The sequence below is a fragment of the Tachypleus tridentatus genome, chromosome 6 (genome assembly GCF_004210375.1).
Source record: "Tachypleus tridentatus isolate NWPU-2018 chromosome 6, ASM421037v1, whole genome shotgun sequence".
Taxonomy (NCBI): Eukaryota; Metazoa; Arthropoda; class Merostomata; order Xiphosura; family Limulidae; genus Tachypleus; species Tachypleus tridentatus.
The window spans coordinates 77597629-77612126 of record NC_134830.1 but is presented as its reverse complement, the minus strand read 5'-3'; the positions used below and the strand labels follow the sequence as shown (position 1 = coordinate 77612126).

Sequence of the window (14498 nt, the reverse complement as noted above, 5' to 3'; positions counted from 1 at the left end):
CATTTATGTTTCAAACAGGTTTTTTTTTTTTTACGCAGTTCGATAACGACCATTTATAGTCGTGGCACTCCACATTGTAAAAATTTCTTACAGTTGACTAAACATAGTTTAAATTAAACTGAAAATATAGGACTTTGTTAAATCATTTTCTGACTGTGATTTGTTGGTACTTTTATCTTTGTCGCATGAGTAAGGAAATATAAAACTTTCCATTACTTTAGAATATTGTATAGTTTCGATCTTTTCCTTTCCTGAAGCTGGCATGTGGTTTATAGAAAGTCAAGGTCATTACGACTAACTTAGGTGTGACAGGTTCTTTAACTCCTAATAGAAACAGTGAATCTCATAAAGAAGTGACTCTTATTTAGTTTTATGGAAAATAGTATCTACATTATACAAAAATACTTTAGAAGAAACATTTTCAATAGTTGATATATATATAGTCACATAGTAATATATTGTATTGTCTCGGAAAAAAAAAACATTTTATTCTATAGCTATATGTAAAATTTGCAAATTAACAAATTTCAACTGAGGATACTTGAACAATATATATATACAAAGGTTTGAGTAGGAATGAGTACATTATATCTAAACGATTTTGAATATGCAAAACAACAAATAGTGTGACAATCACAGTCAATATAAAGTTCGAACTACTTTATGCAAACGTTTAGCGTTTGTAGGTAGAGCGATGTTATCAAATTTCTTTCGCTTTTGAAAATGTTTGTAACAGTTATTTTTTGATTCAAAATATCCATACACTAAGGTCATAAATATGGGTTCAGACCGGGAATTTAAAATTTTTCGACAATGATATCTCTCGTCATTGTCAGACGAGAAATGATATCTGGCTGATATCATGTGAGAACATGAAGGCTTGTTACATTCTGATAAGATTTCTGATAGAAACAGAAATATTTCTATTTCTATTTGCCGCCACCACGGTTCTTGTAAAAGAAAATAATATGGATCGATTTGGCATACCAGGACCACCCAGAATGAGTCTTACAATAAGTAGTATTTCAGCAATGATAGGCAATATGTGGTGTTTTAGACAGGTGACAACCAAGAATACAAATGAATAACTTATTAGATATATCTAAATGTTATACCAGTTTCTTATCTATATAACAATAAATCTCCGCTTTTGCAGACCTTATATAATCTTCAAAAAAAGAAACGCAAAAGGCAAAATATGAGACAAATTGTTAACAAGTTTATTCTGGGTAGTTCTGTATGACATGTGTGAAACTTTGCACATTCACTGCGGAACATTCAAAGTCTGCAAAGGCGAAGTCCACGCTCACTATGTGAAATTTAACGTCACTCAACGTCAATAACGAGTATGCCCCCGTGAGCATCAATAACTGCTTGACATCTCCTGCCCATGGAAGCAATGAGATGACGAATCACATCCTGTGGAATGGCTGTCCACTCAGCCTGCAAAGCTGCTGCAAGCTGAAGTAGAGTCTGCGGTTGAGGTTGTCGCCGTCGCAGACGTCGGTCCAACTCGTCCCAAAGATGTTCGATGCGGTTTAAATCTGGCAATCTGGAGGGCCAGGGAAGAACGTTGATGTTGTGGTGTCTCAAGAAGACAGTGGTGAGTCGGGCTGTGTGAGGCTGGCGTTGTCATGTTGAAAAACATCGTTGACGTTCACCATGATGGGTTGCACATGGGGCCTAAGAATCTCGTCGACGTATCGTTGAGCCGTAAGATTCCCTCGAATGTGTAAAAGGTCTGTTCTGGCATTGTAGGCGATGGCAGCCCACATTATGACGCTGCCACCACCAAATCTGTCAACATCCTGCACACAGTTTGCTGCAAAACGTTCACCTGGGCGACGGTAAACACGGGTCCTTCCATCCTGCCTACGAAGCATAAAACGTGATTCATCGCTGAACCAAACATGCCTCCATCGTCGATGAGGCCATACCCGATGTGCCCAAGTCCACTGCAGCCGCGCTTGACGATGTTGCTGGGTGAGAATGACGCCTCTGACTGGACGTCGAGGTCGGATTCCTGCAACTCGTAGACGGTTGCGTACGGTCTGATCGGAAATCCTACGCAGCCCTGGTATGGTTGAGGCAGTAGACGTCGCAGCGATGGTCCTATCCCGAAGGTAACGTAACCGGATGTAGCGATCTTGTGAGTTGATCCATGTTGTCGGTGACGATTCCATAGCCTTGTGATGGTGCTTGGGTGGACATTCACAGCTCTGGCAACATCTGATCGAGATTTGCCTACTTCCAAGCGACCAATGGCGTTGTTGCGTTGTGCTTCAGCCAGTCTTGGCGTAACTGTATTGCGTGTCGGTGGCTTAACACTGAGCTATTGAAACCGAGAACCCGTCACTTTTATAGGGATTTTGCACATGTTGGACTTGCAGAACGTGCAGATCTCTCAAAGAAATGTATTGGACACGAATGCATTTTGGCGAAAAATCCGATGTTTTCCTCCGTTTTCAAAGTGCACAACTTTTATTGTCATTTTGGTCTGACAATCAGTGCCTTAACACGTGTAACATCACATACTCTGAGCTTGTAACATAATTACATATATTTCTCTTTAAAATAACAAAAATATCCCTTTTGCGTTTCTTGTTTTGAAGAGTATATAAATGTGATAGAATTCGATTATTTAATAACGGTGAGGTATGAAAGATGTCACTGACTCCTAGTTGTTCTCCGCTTTCAGTGCATTCTTAGATTACATTCACTACATTAATTTAATTTTAAGTCACACTATATCCTTCTAAATTATTTTTGCTTTTTAGGACCTTGCAAGGTTATTTTAAGTATATTTTTTTAGGATAACAATTGTAAAATAAAGCACCTTCGATTATGTTTTTGAATATTACAGAAATATATAATTAATCTTATATACCGCTGGATAGATAACCCATTTTAAATGCTTTAAGATAATCAGGTTAATATCGCAAAAATGGTATGATTTATTGAAGCTATTGAAATATAATCATGAGGTTTGCTTTTGTTTAAGGAATGATTACATATATATTAAGTTTTAACATAATAATCACATTGCAGATTCAACGGTTTAAGTTTGGTTTGGTTTTTGGAATTTCGCACAAAGCTACTCGAGGGCTATCTGTGCTAGCCGTCCCTTATTTAGCAGTGTAAGACTAGAGGGAAGGCAGCTAGACATCACCACCCACCACCAACTCTTGGGCTACTCTTTTATCAACGAATAATTGGATTGACCGTCACATTATAACGCCCCCACGGCTGAAAGGGCTAGAATATTTGGTATGACGGGGACTCGAACCCGCGACTCTCAAATTACGAGTCGAATGCCCAAGTCCATATGGCCATGCTGGGCCTAAATATCTGCTTTATGTTCACTAAGGATAATAAAATACGAAATTTTAGCATTTCAAATGCGAAACCTACTGCTGACCCACTGATAATCAAACAATAAAACCAATTTTATAGTTAAAAAAAACATTGTGCAATATTAAAATAATGTAACCCCAAAAGCAACGAATAAAGGCACGTTTCTAAGTGGATACAGTCATTTGTTTAATTGTTACAGGATGTTTAATTATTGAGAAACCTTGGCAACTGAACATACTGCCAAGTGCACTGAAATAAAATCAATGATCAAGAATATAGAAGATATGTAACAAAATATTAAAGTTATCTGGGCAACAGTAATGTTACTGCGAAAATATAAAATTTGTTTACTAATTCAAATTTATCAAAGAAAATTTATGTAGGAGTAAAAAACACTTCAGTGAAGAAATATTCTGATTAGTCTTCAGAGATAAATCTTATTCGTAAGTGTTAACTTTATTGTTTTTAAGTATTTCACTAGGTCATAAAATCAAATCATCAGCTTCATCAATTTCAGCAATAGTTCATTACAGCGAAACATTGTTTTATTAGATTCTTCTTCGATGTATCAAGCAGGCGGAAGACGAAAAAGTAACATATCCTTGAAGTAAAAACTTACTTCAAAAACACTGAATAACTTACATTGAAATATTCTACTTTCATTAGCAAGCACGTACTCCAAATTGCAAGATTTATAAGTAGTCTCATTAGTTATCGTTACATAATGGTGAATGTAGCAACTGAATTACTAGAAGGGTACAAGAATTCAGATCATAAATAAAGGAATTTATTTGTGATCCTACATTTTAACACCTAACATGAAACTAAACAAATGCAAGAACAGGAGTCTTAAGTTTACTATGTAAAGAACTTAAAAAAATCAATAAAAATCCTCCCAAGACCGTGCCATCGTTAGCAAAGTAAACATATTTTTGTTGTGAATGCAACCAAAGATAGGAAGGGCTAGGTGATATCCATCCTATGATATGCCTTTTGGTCCAGTATATCATTCTAACAAGTTTGGTTGAGGTTGGCCACGGAGTAGCTCATAAACAAACAAATGTTCTACTTTTATAAATTTAGTTATAGTCCTGATAGCACGAGAATTATCGCATTGTTAACGCCGTTCATCTTCTTTTCTTCTTTTTACAAATAGTTCACAACATATAGAATAATTTTGTAACACATTTTTATGCCATATTTTATCTATGATGTATTCTCTATTTTAATTCTCATTTTGTACAAGATGTAAGTTGTTTTCACTTTGAGAAATTTTTCATAATTCATTTTGTTGATTTTCCTTGGCACTGGAAGAAATATTACGATATATATATAGTAAGTTTTATGTTTAAATACTTGATCTACAAGTCACACAATAAATAAGTTTTCTTGAAAAGGTATTATCTATAGTGTATTATTTATTATTACAATAACAGAAACAATAATAAAGTCGTAAATACATATTAGCAACAATAAATAGGCATATAGGCTGCTTCTGTGAGTTAAGTAAAGTAGTACTTACAAAACTTTACACATATAAAATAAAGGCAATACGTGTAATATAAGATATTCGTGTTTTATATAACGTAACATGATGTAAATAAGTATAAAACAACTACCTGATAATTCAAGCACAATTTTTTCCTTATGATGTGTCTTATCAACTATAATTATATTGATTTTTTCCATATATAACTTTAGCTACAATAATATCCAGCTGTAAATAATGCATTCATACATATCACTAATGATACCATTATGACGGAGTCTTGTTAATCACCCAGTTAGGATAAAGAATAAAAGTTCTGCTTAAAAGTTTTATGAATATTGATTTTGTCTTAATTAAACTGTTTTAATAAGCTTACTGGTTCATATAAAATATGAGACAATGAAAGTACCTGCTCGCACGTGTACATCCCTACTTCCAATCGTGCCGACTGTGTTTGAAGCTACACAACGATAAGAGGTTGAGTGCACGGACTGCTGGTACTGGTCGACAGGAAAAGATGAAAATATTAAGGAACCATCAGATCGGCTGCGACGCAGACCAGGTATGTCCTCCAACCTAGTTCCAAAACCATCAGTCCATAAAACAACTGGTAGTGGATTTCCAGTTGCTGAACATGGAATAATTGCTCCAGTGGTGTTGTAAAAGCTTACATGGTTAGGAGGTTCCAAAATAAAAGATGGCCCTTTAGCGAGTGAAGTGGACAAACCTGTTAAAGAACTGTATTGTAGCTTACACCAAAACATTAGATAAATATATTTCTAAAATGTAACTACATAAAGGGATGTATTGCGTTAATCTTCAATGTTTGTTATAAATACGTTATATGGAACAACAAAAAGGTAGTACTGCAACTATGAAAATAACCACTAAGTAACATATGAGTTACAATCTATCACGAGATAGCAAAGCCACTTCAGGCTATTTGTTGCGTCCACCAATGAGAATCGAACTCCTGATTTTAGCGTTGTAAATACACAGTTTTACCTAAACTTCACTACAAAGAGCAGTTACATCAAACGTTGCACAATGAATTTATTTTTTTTTATTTTGGCTTTATATATCATTACAACGTTTTCTCGTGATAATCATAACATCTCAACATTCTACATATTTCTTAATAATTAATATTTTGTTATAAAGATCCTTTCCTATCAGTCCTAATTCTAAGAAAAATAACAGATCACACTCTTATAGTTCCTAAAATACTGTTGAATGTGTAACAAAATTAATTTTGGTAATTTATAAACTGTTGCTCATACAACATATATTGAGACCAGTGTCAAAGAATATACCACCACCCACAACGACTGGTATGGGTATTAACACTTTTACTAATAAAGCAGAGAACAACGTTTCGACCTTCATAGGTCATCATCAGGTTAACGGTAACCCTTACCAGCTGTTCTGAGATACATTTTTACTTCATGTGGGTTTCTCGTCATCAAGAGACGCCACTGCTACACTGGCTCTCTTTGATACACCTTTCCTTATGGGTATAAAGTTCATTGTGTTTGTTTCTTTGTTTGTTTTCGAATTTCGCACAAAGCTACTCGAGGGTTATCTGTGCTAGCCGTCACTAATTTAGCAGTGTAAGACTAGAGGGAAGGCAGCTAGTCATCACCACCAACCGCCAACTCTTGGGCTACTCTTTTACCAACGAATAGTGGGATTAACCGTCACATTATAACGCTCATAGTACAGACTACTTTATTTAGCTTTGTCAACCACTTAGATCAATTAGAACCAACTGAGGCCAGTTTCACCTGCATTTGATATCACAAAGGGTTGTTGAGTACTGTCTGTATAGTGCTTGGTGTTAATGTACTATTCAGGAAGACATAGAGGACTGTAGATCTAGCAATGCTAACTATTTTACACAACATCGTTCCATCAATGACATGCGTATTACGTTCTTGTATAAAAATAGGTTCGTATGTCGATCCACATATTCTTTAAATGTCTTTATGTCTGTTATGCAGAGTGAATCACAACTCACCTATACGAACAGCATTACCCACGTATCTTTTGCCCAAACGGACTATGTTCTTAGAACCATTACAGGTGTGTTTTTTGTGCTTTGCTGTGAGTAAAATGCACCTTGTTGAGAGCCTAATATATAGGCCAATCTTGTGGCTGCTGTTTATATCTGTGCTGACATTGAAATAGTGCCAGTTTTATCAGCATTTGTTCGTTTTGTTTTTGTTTTGAATTTCGCGCAAAGCTACTCGAGGGCTATCTGCGCTAGCCGTCCCTAATTTAGCAGTGTATGACAAGAGGGAAAGCAGCTAGTTATCACCACCCACCGCCAACTCTTGGGCTAGTCTTTTACCAAAGAATAGTAGGATTGACCGTCACATTATAACGCCTCCACGGCTGAAAGGGCGAGCATGTTTGGTGTGATAGGGATTCGAACCCGCGACCCTGAGATTACAAGCCGAGTGTCTTAACCACCTGGCCATGCCATGCCTTTTATCTGCGAACATCTAATTTAGTCTCAGAGCAAATACCCTACAGTTGCAATGATCCATAATGAACGGATATATAATGTGTTATGTCTTGTTCATTTGTCAGACCAACAGTAACATTGGTTTGAAAACGACATTTTAAACCAATTCATAACAGCTTGATGTGTATGGCCGGCTTTCAATCGTTCAATGGCTCTTTACATGAGTCAAATATAAAATATCTTAATTAAATTTCATAAAGACATTAGAAAATTTTAATCATCTTTTAATCTTCACTTTAAAGTGACAATGGAAAACAAGATTATGTGAGCCGTTATATATAACATAAGCTGATTTACCAATACATTTTTAGTAACATGACTTATCATCATGTCTAATTTTCCTACCAATGAACTGATGACAACAAAGTAACATAATCTTATAACACTGGCTTTTGTCTTTGCAACTTTGCAAATTTCGATTGTCCTTGCATGGTATCTTACAGTGTATCAAGTAAAAATACGCAAAGCATCAATACTGATAACCAGTTTTAGGTAAACACGGAGACAAGAAGTTTAAAAAAAAAGATAAATTTAACTGAATTACAATGTTACATATCAAGCATTCTATTTTCTAACTTCTATTATGTAGGATTGTTATTCTTGTGGTTTTCATAGCACAAAGTAATAACACAATGGGCTACGTGCCCTCTGTATTACTGCATAGAGTAAACAATATATGCCAATTATAAAGTTATGGATTTATCGTGCTCACAAAACTAGTATTAGATTAATTAGAAATATGTTTTTGTTGCCTGGATAACGTAGTAATAATATAAATAAGAGATAGTAAGAAATGGGAAAATTATTTGTAAAAAAAAATAATTACTAAGGAAAGTCATTTATAAAAATACGGCCGCTTCAGCAACAAAGTTTAAACTAATTATCGAGCTTTTCAAAAGCTGTTTTTATGATTCTATGTGATAAACCTCCCTTCCTGGAACTTTATGTTTCCTCAACGTGAAAAAGGAAATTACATATAAAAACGGGGATTTTTTTTTAACACTGAAGTTATATTAATTTGACATCTGGGGAAAAAATTGTATTTGCTCAGATAAATACAGCAACAAAGCACTGATTAATTTGAGAAAAATACAATATTTATATAATAAAAAAATCCAGTATAAGTTATGAAATCGTACACGATAAGAGGCACAGACCAAACTTTTTAACAGAAATAGGCTATAAACTTAGGAAAGAAAGTAATAACCTTATTCGGGAAGCTTGTAAAGAAACAACAGTACCAGAGATTGTAATAAAAACGGCACTAAATCTACTCACAGTCGTATACTTGAGTTTTATGATTTTTCGAAAGATCTTAAGCTCAACACATCACTCCACATAATAGTTTTTGCTTATGGCACCCTAACATAGCAAATTGTCAATGGTAACCAAAAAAAATTACTTCATCTGCTTCTAGTTCTTTTCTTTTCTACATTTACTGTGGAAAAAATTCCTGTAAGCCCATAATCATTGAGAAAAGGTTCTTATTAGCTCGGGATGTTGTATTGATATTCCACTTATATCAGATAAAAAGCCAGTAAATAGAGTGCCTCGCAAAAATATTTATCTCTATCAATAATCTTCCATTCTGAGGAAACATAAATAGTGTAAACATTTTTGATGAAGCTGTATTTACTCACAATTTGCAAGACACATCTTAACACTGTTATGTGTGAAGGAGGTTGAGTGTCAGCAAAATTTGCAAAGGAAATATAGAAATTTGCTGAAAACACTTTTGTCAGCAATTACTGCTGTAAGTGTTTTTGGATAAGTTTCTACCAGCTTCGCACAACAGGATGGTGTAATTTTTGCACTTTCTTCCTGTCAAAGTTCATTAGAGATCGTTCATGGACTGGAAGCTTCAAGACTCACCATAAATTTTATATTGAATTCAAGTCAGGGCTTTGCCGGGTTCGAATCTCCGTTACATCAAACATACTCATCCTTTCAGCCGTTGTGGCGTTATGTGACGGTAATTCCCACTCTTCTTTGCTAAGAGAGTAGCCCAAAAGGTGGCGGTGGGTAGTGATGACTAGTTGCCTTCCCTCTCTAGTCTTACACTCCAAAGTTACGGAGGGCTAGCACAGATAGTCCTTGTGTACCTTTGCGAAAAATTCAAAATATAAATACGACTTTGCTCCGGACATTCACTTTCTTTTTATGAAACCACCCCAGTTTGAAAGTTTGCAGTGGGTTAAATCTTTTGCAAGGCACTGTATGTGTTCAGAATTTTTTTAAAGTAGTACCATGAATGACTGGGCATTTTTTTTTATTTTTCTGATTCCTTCATAATAAGAACGCTCACTTTTTTCTATTTCAAATGTTATTTCAGACCTGGTTTGATTTTTCTGAATTTCGTGCCAAGTAGCACTAGGACTGTCTGCGTTAACCGTCCCTAATTTAGCAGTGCAATACTAGAATAAAGGTTAATAGTCATCACCATCCATCGTCAACTTTTAGCTATTCTTCCACCAACGGATAATAAGTAGGATTGATCTCGGAAATATAACACCCCTACAGCTGAAAGAGCAAAGATGTTTGGTTAGACGGAAATTTGATGGTTGTGAAAGCAGGGCAGAGGATGTTCTCTGAGAAAGATATTATAATAAGCGTGTCTTTTGAAACATTCTTACCTTTGAATTCTCAAATGACATATGCATAAAATGTATTAAAACAGTTCATGAATAAGAAATAAGACTAAAAAAACAGATGGGAGTATTTCTTATTTTGAAATTATGTTCACAAGTAAAAAGGTGTAAGAACTTTTAAATCAAATCATGTTAAGGCAGCTCGCAGACAACATAAATGTCAATGCAATACACATCCATACATTGCATATACGATGCTAATTTACTCAAATTAAAGTGATCTATCACCTATCCTCTGCTACGTGATGACAAATCTTTATTAGAGATATTTTTGGAGTAGTTACTGTACTTTCGCGTACCTAGAAATATACATTGAAGCCGCAAATTACACTGCAAAATAATTAATTTATTCATTATCAATGAAAGTGTTGTGATTACCTGTATATCAATCAGAATTAATACCATATTATTTACTTTATTTTTTCTTTTAAGTTTATGTGGGTCAGTGATAAACTACAAGGCTTATAGATTTAAAAAAAAAATCGGTGTTCAATTTATCCATTGGTCATAATTCATTGTTAAAATTTGAGTTCACACAAATGAATAGGTAATATTTAGCTTATTTATTGGGTTGAGGAATAATTCGTGAGCGTTTTTTTCAAGTTAAAAAATATATTCATAAATAAAACGCTTTCGCAAAATATTTCATGTCATTTGGTAGATAATGTTTTGCTCTAATAGATGGTGTGTTTGATTTTCATATGTCTTTAATTTTTGCTTTCATTTTCAGCTCATTAAATGGAATGTCAAGTGGACAAAATCGAGCATTTTCGACACCATCTGCTTTTCGCATTTAATTTCTTGCAATTTCGTTTAAAACAATGCATACTATATACCTAGGTATTACATGAAATAAAGTATCATAATAAATGTTTTGGGTGTAATGTGTTCATGCATTGAAGTATTGTATAATCTTGCATGTAATGCTTGAATGAAATTATTTAAAAACGCTCACGAATTATTCCTCAACCTAATATTTTTCTTATTCTTTAAAAACAACATTATACTAAATTTTCTGCTACTCAGGAAAACTGAAAGGTTATTTATTTACAGAGACTTCCCAAAGATAATTTGTTTTATAAACACAAAAGTGTATTGATTTACTTGTTCTTCAGAGATGCTTCTTCGGTTGCCTTTTTTCTATATCAGTGATAACACAGTATTAACAACTTTATTTCTCAAAGGTATAATAGTACTGAATTATTTGTTTATTAAAGTTGATGCAGTTGGCTTTTTTGATTATCACAAATACGACAGTTTTTTTTTTATTTTGTAATTTTAACTACAGGGCAATAGTGACTTCTTTGTTAGTCTTGACTCAGCACTAACTTTTTTGTTTTCACAGACATGCTTAAAATTAAACTGATTGTTGAACATAATAGATTAATTATTTTTTTGGTGGAGGACCTACTGATTAATTAATTTAAACTTACAGTAATAGCAGCGTTTACAGTATAGAAATTCTTATTTCAATTATCTCAATGTTTCATCTCATAGTATTAAGTCAGAATCAGGTAAGAGACATTCAATAAAGTAGTTTGAATTTCAGAAAGTTCGTTTGTTTATCAGAGATTATACAGAATTGACTAACTACAGCAGAATTATATTATTGAGTACATTATCTTTCAGGTACTAAAATGTTTGTACTTCAGCAATTGTAGATAATATAGTGTTCATTATCTTAAACAAAGAGAAACAAAAACTACATGCAAATGACATGTTTTGTCTGAACTTTATAACAGATTAACTGTTAAACGTTTATTTTAATACTTATGCTTTTTCAGTATAGTTTTCTGTTTTGCATGTGACATATATTTTTCACTGTGTATTGCGCAAGTCCATCTGTTCTTAAAATTTATAGAACATTCTTGAGAGTAAGAATCAACAATATTTGTTTTTCGAACACGCTGGCGCGTTTTCCAACATTGTTGAAGCTTCGAGATAAACGGGTGATTAATAGTAGCCCAGGGTGAGTAGAAGAAGATTATTATTCGTCAGCTACAGTCAGTACGCTATATTGATCTCAGCCGCTATAATTGTGATTAACACCTGTTAATCGGAAAACTCCAAAATTGGACCAGGAACGTTTACAGATTTCAAATATTACAAACTGTTTAAAATCAGTGAATTAACTTTGGTCGTTAGTATTTCTTCAAAGATATTAAATATAGTTGCTGGTGAAACTTACGGGTTCTTCAAGCTCAGCCAGTCAACAGAAAAAGTGTACAGCTGTATCAACAAAGATTTAATTTACTCGCCATGAATCTCGATAAAATATTCAGTTCCAGACCAAATATAAGACTTAGTATTGTCTGTACATTTGTAAAACTGTTGTATATAAATTATCACTTGTAATAACTATTAGTAATAACAGTTAATATAAATAGTGTATATTGTTGTATATTAAAATATATTTGTGTTACAAAAGAAAATTTTGTGTATCAATCTTATTGACACATATCATAAATTTGATACATATTAAACTTTAATTAATTTCTAAATTAGAATTTCCGATTATTTGAGATAGTAATACGTAATGTACGCTATATAATAAATCAGAGACTCGTGACGACGTGAAACCCGCTTGAGGTAAAAATGTATCTTGATACGATTGCTATGGGTATTAAAAACATTTATTAAAATAAATTGTAATAAATAACGTTGTTCTCTATTTTATTTCAATAAAAGTTTTAATACCCATACCAGCCATCTTGAGATACAAATCGGACACTCGTTTGAAATAAATTATAATACGTAACAACTTCTTTTGGTTTGGCTATTTACATGTAAGAACGTTAGTTAGCCAATGGCTAGATTTCTTCAACTGACATATAAAACGCATAAAATGTATAGAAATGGCGTATGAAATGCATACAAGGTGGTAATGATGTCTATTACGTCACTAGAATTAAGTCAGTTAGTTATAGGAGAACAAAAACAAATACTGGAAGTATAAAAACTAATGTCACAATAAAACATATTGATTAGAAAGTGTTATATGAAATAAAAAGAATGAAAATAACTCCCCAGTGGCTCAGTGGTATGTCTGCAGACTCACACCGCTAGAAATCGCGTCAATAGCCGTGGTAGGCAGAACACAGATAGCCCATTGTGTAGTTTTATGCTTAATTCCAAACAAAACAAAAGGAATGACAATCTAATTAGAGAAACATTTACCAAATCTGTACATGCTTGGAACAAAATCGAACGTAATAATCATGTAAAAATTATTCAGTTTGAAGATTTACTCAAAAATGTATTTTTTACAAGCTTTTTGTATAGAATTGAACTTAATTATTTATTCATATTATAGACTTTCATAATGAAAATGATAAGCGGGATTTTCTACCATTGCATGACGAAATATAACCAAACCAATAATTGAGGTCAAATTGAGGTTTGAGGATCGATGTTTTTCGTAACTAATTAATAATCATATCTCTTTCGGACGACATGCTATACCTGCAAATTTTGTGACTAATTTTTGTCAAATCTATCGACCACCTTCTTTAGGTTTATTTAAAACAGTAAATTTTAATATTTCTTTGATTATTCATGTTTATTAATATTCACTGAAACATATATTTTCCTATCTTAAAAGAAATAAATTACACTATGTAACACAACTTTTGTTCCTGGATAGTAAGTGTTATTTCTTAATTGCTTATGTTGTAAAAGTACGGAAAATGGCCATTATTCCCTTCCAATTTTGCTTTTGTGACCCTTTATAATGAAATTTATAAATTAGCCTATTTTCTATCTAAAAACGAATAAATTTTCATTTACATAAGATGTGAATAAAACAACATATGAATCACGATTTACATGTATTTATATTAAAGTTATACAAAAAGAACAAAAATGTTTCAAAGTGACTTGCGACTTGCACACTTTCATCTAACAAATCCCATTCCTTGAGTCTAGATGTCAAAACTCGGCATTCAACTTTGTTAGACCAAGATCTCAGATCAAGTCATTGAGGTCTTTTTGTTTGGGGTACTATGGTTTTTCTCATCAGCTGCACCTCTGAAATTATAATCTGGATCTTCAACGTCTATCTCCTCTTCTGTTTTGCTGCTCTCTTCTGAGGACGGCTGCTTTCTTTGGTAAAGTGGGTACAGGGAGCACAAGGCAGTGTGGCACTGGGACGATAGATGTTAGAAAGCCCGAATACATGATAGCAAATGCATTCTTACCAGTCCGACGTTTGGAAGGGTTCACCATGCAGAAGTAGCAATTGCTTGAGTGGTCAGTGGTTTCACGCTAAATTCTTGGAATAGCAAACTTCATGGCTCTCTTTTCCTCTCTGTACCATCCTGCAAAAGAGCAAAATAAAACTGTTATTATGAAGAATAAATTTATTTCATCCACAAATAATGTGTAAGAGGTTCATGCAAAATATTTTATATGTGATATTTTTCCTATTAAATAAATTAAAATATATATAAATTTTAAAAGGTCTAGAATTTATATAATATAA

The 14498-nt window shown here is 33.6% G+C and overlaps 1 protein-coding gene across 1 annotated transcript in view; it reads right to left on the bottom strand.

Moving 5' to 3' along the window:
• Window positions 1-5607, bottom strand: part of LOC143251645 (cell adhesion molecule Dscam1-like) — a 111958-nt gene extending 106351 nt beyond the window's left edge. The window contains exon 1 of the mRNA XM_076502908.1: window positions 5253-5607. Coding sequence (XP_076359023.1) covers window positions 5253-5607 — 355 coding nt within the window. The remainder of the gene's footprint in view (window positions 1-5252) is intronic.
• Between the last annotated feature and the right edge of the window lie 8891 nt (window positions 5608-14498).